At 41.2% G+C, this 3,395-nt stretch overlaps 1 protein-coding gene across 1 annotated transcript in view; it reads left to right on the forward strand.

Moving 5' to 3' along the window:
• The window catches only part of LOC119410926 (ATP-dependent DNA/RNA helicase DHX36), a 6,784-nt gene extending 3,772 nt beyond the window's left edge, over positions 1–3,012 (forward strand). The window contains exon 5 of the mRNA XM_037677846.1: positions 2,893–3,012. Within this exon, the coding sequence (XP_037533774.1) occupies positions 2,893–3,012 (120 nt within the window). The remainder of the gene's footprint in view (positions 1–2,892) is intronic.
• The last annotated feature ends 383 nt before the right edge of the window (positions 3,013–3,395 follow it).

Genomic DNA, 3,395 nt, shown 5'->3' on the forward strand with positions numbered 1-3,395 from the left:
AGGCTTAGGCAGATGGGGGGGCAGCGGGGGCCGCTGACCGTGACAGGCAGCTGCATTTCTAACATCCTTCTACCAATATACCCACTGTCGCTCCTCTGCTGTACCTCTGATGATCTCATTCCTAATCTTATCCCTCCTTGTCACTCCTAAGGAGAACCTCAACATCTTCATTTCTGCCACTTCCAGTTCTTTCTCCTGTCTTTTTGTTCATGCCACTGTCTCCAGAACATACAATATAGCTGGTCTCGCCACTGTCTTGTAAACTTTTTCTTTGTCCTTTGCTGCTACCCTTTAGTCACAAATCACTCCTGACACTTTTCTCCATCCATTCCATGATGTCTGGACTCTTCTTCACCTCTTGACCACATGTCTTGTTTTTCTGTAAAGTTGACCCTAAGTACATGATCCATGTCTTTTGTTATTAGTAGTAGTAGTAGTAGTATTTCTGTGATTCTGGTATCTTGTACTTGTGCTTCAGCTTCACCAGTGTTTTTCCCCTCATGTAGTTCAGCTCCTGCCCCTCCTACTACTGTATCACCTGATCCTCATTGTTCCTCCCCGTATGTTGTAATTTCTCAATCGCTAGTTTTCTTTTAAAGCTTGTGTCGTTTTTTTGTTGTCTTTCAAGTCATTCACGTTTGTTTTTCCCTTTGAGTCTTCCAGTGACTATTCCTGTGAGTATTTTTCAGCCCCGTCAGACTTTTATTTCGATTTTGTTAAGAAATTAGTAATTAAATTTACCCTCGAGTTTCTGTTGAGTTTTGCAGTTTTTGGAGGGTTCTGCATATGGGTTCAGATTTTCACCCAAACATGATCCTGCACCTTTGTGACCTCTGCTCCTTGTAGTCACTGTTCCACCTCTCATTCACACACACACATACAAGCGGCTGTGGTTGAGTGGTAAGAGAAATGTGTGTTTGTTTGCCCTGCGTTATAGTCCGCTTCCTGCTTGCGGAGCGGCGCCCGGTCTGCTAACATTCACACTGTACTGGAACCGTGCTTGAGTTTTCTTCTACCGGACCGAGACCTAGGTTTTAGACCGGGACAGAGTTCGCCTTTTTGTTCTATGACAGAGTTCGATGGCGTGTTCACACCTCCCCAAACAAACCGGACTTCCTAGGCAAATGGGCTAGAGTTCGGGACAACAGGGCTGGTGTGAATGCACCCTTAGTGTCATCTGCAAATATCATAGTCCACAGGGATTCCTGCCTGCCTGACCTCATCTGTCAATAGGTCCATCACAAGAGCAACAAAAAGGGGCTCAGAGCCGATCCTTGATGCACACCTCCACCTTGAAGCTATCTGTCACTCCTACAGCACATCTCACCACTGTCCTCCTGTCCCCATACATGTCCTGTACCAGTCTAACATACTTCTTTGACCACACCTCTTCCCTCAGCACTAGACACAGGTGCTTTTACTTTGGGTCCTACTGAGCTCATACTGCCACAGATTTCCATTGTAGTCAATCAAGTGGGTGCTTTTTATGTTTCTGGCAGATGAACTGCAGATAATTACAGCTTATACACTTTAAGGTTATTTTCTAATCTGCCCAATTGCTGCACACTGTTTTATCCAGATGTGCATTTCATTTGGTTGAACAGCCCAAAAATTTGTCATTACAAAACAACAGACTCTAAAACAACAGTTTTTTTTTTTATGTTTACACTGACTTTCATTCATTTATATATTGTATTCGGTATGTCAACATTATGTGAACCACTTTTCAGTGTTGTGGCTTCACCGCAGCTGAAGTAAAGACGAGGATGAAAAGCTTGAATAAGATAGTCGTTGAGAAAGCACACGCTCTGATGCATCTTGATTTCTCTGCAGTTTCCCTTCAGAGTTATTTCTCCTGCAGTTCCTGATTCATAATTGTATTTTGGGAAATAGCTGTAACAGTGGAGACCCATTAGCAATCTACTGGTGATAATTAGAAGTAATTGCTTTTCTTTGGGATTTACTGAAGGCAAGACACAAATCCCAAGGTTCACGCCATTGTTTCTTCCCATGCAAATAAACAACACACGCATCTCTTAACTTGCAGCTTCAGTTTGAATGATCTGTTGAAAGAAGAAGGAAAATAAAAAAAATAAAAAAATGATGCTCTTATAAAGATAAGCACGACAGAAGTTTTTTTTTTTTTTCTTGTGGAAGCAAAAGAAGTAGAAGAAGCAGGAATCCAGTTTTCCAAACGTGACAATACAGATAAAGTTGTTTCAACCATTTGACTCGAGTGTCCAAATGTCACCCAAAGCATGACACACTAACACACGACTGAAGCCAGCTGAAAAGTATTGCACAACCCGAAACAAACTTTCTCCAGTTTTGCAGGTAAAAATACATTTGTATTGAAGATAATCAAGGAAATAGTTCCATGTAACAGACAAGCAAACAACACTGCAGCCCTCTGCAATTAAAATCCTAGTCATCCTGCACCAGAGGCTATGTGAAGCCCAATTTCCTCGAGCGTTCTCATGGCATGGTTTCCCTCTCTTTATGTTTTTCCCTTTCTTTGACTTTTTCTTGTAGTGACTCAGCCTACTGATGCTGATCACGGTTGTTATGAGTGACATATCCAATCTGAACTCGAACTGGCTGCTGCTGAAACAGTTACCACAGTTTTTTAATGGGACAGACTAATAAAAATTATTATTCTTATTCAAAATAAAGAAAATGCTCTTGTCATGTTCACTTTGAGCTTCCTGACTCGAGCATGTCACATGACTGTCCCTGCAAAAACACTTAAATATGCATCCACCTCACACACACCACAGTCCTGTCACTCAGTCATAACAGACAGAGAAGCCCTCTAAAAAGATCTCTCTCCCTCCCTCTCTCTTTCTGTCTCTTTCTATCTCTCATTTGTCAGTTTTTCCTCCCACACTTCAGACAGCCACAGATCTGCTGTTCATGAGCAGCAGAATACAGCTGAACAACAGTGCTGTCCAAAACGTCCCGTCTGCTGCTGAGAAATCTGGCAACAACCCAGTCGTGATCATCTGCTCATAGTGTCTTCCTCTCATGCAAGATTGACTCTCTTTTGGTCGTTTACTACATCCTTGAACATTTAAAAGTTCTATTTTATTTTTCATTTGCAGAGTAACGTTGTATTTTGTGTATTTTTTTCTGATCAAAGTCACTTGATCTTATTACAGCTAGACAAGAAACAACACTAGCTTGTCAGTTCTTTCTAACACTGTGACTCATTCAAACAGCACTTCAGTGAAAATTGTCTCTGTCCTGTTAATGGGATTTTCTATTCATACCCTGTGGGACATATTGACGCCAAGGCTGTATATGAAGTAAATATCACATAAATCAAAATTTTAAACCCTGAAAACATTAAAAAATACATAATTTAAGAAATGATTATGTTGATACTTTTGGGGGAG

The sequence above is a fragment of the Nematolebias whitei genome, chromosome 6 (assembly GCF_014905685.2).
Source record: "Nematolebias whitei isolate Nwh7 chromosome 6, NemWhi1, whole genome shotgun sequence".
NCBI classification, from domain to species: Eukaryota; Metazoa; Chordata; class Actinopteri; order Cyprinodontiformes; family Rivulidae; genus Nematolebias; species Nematolebias whitei.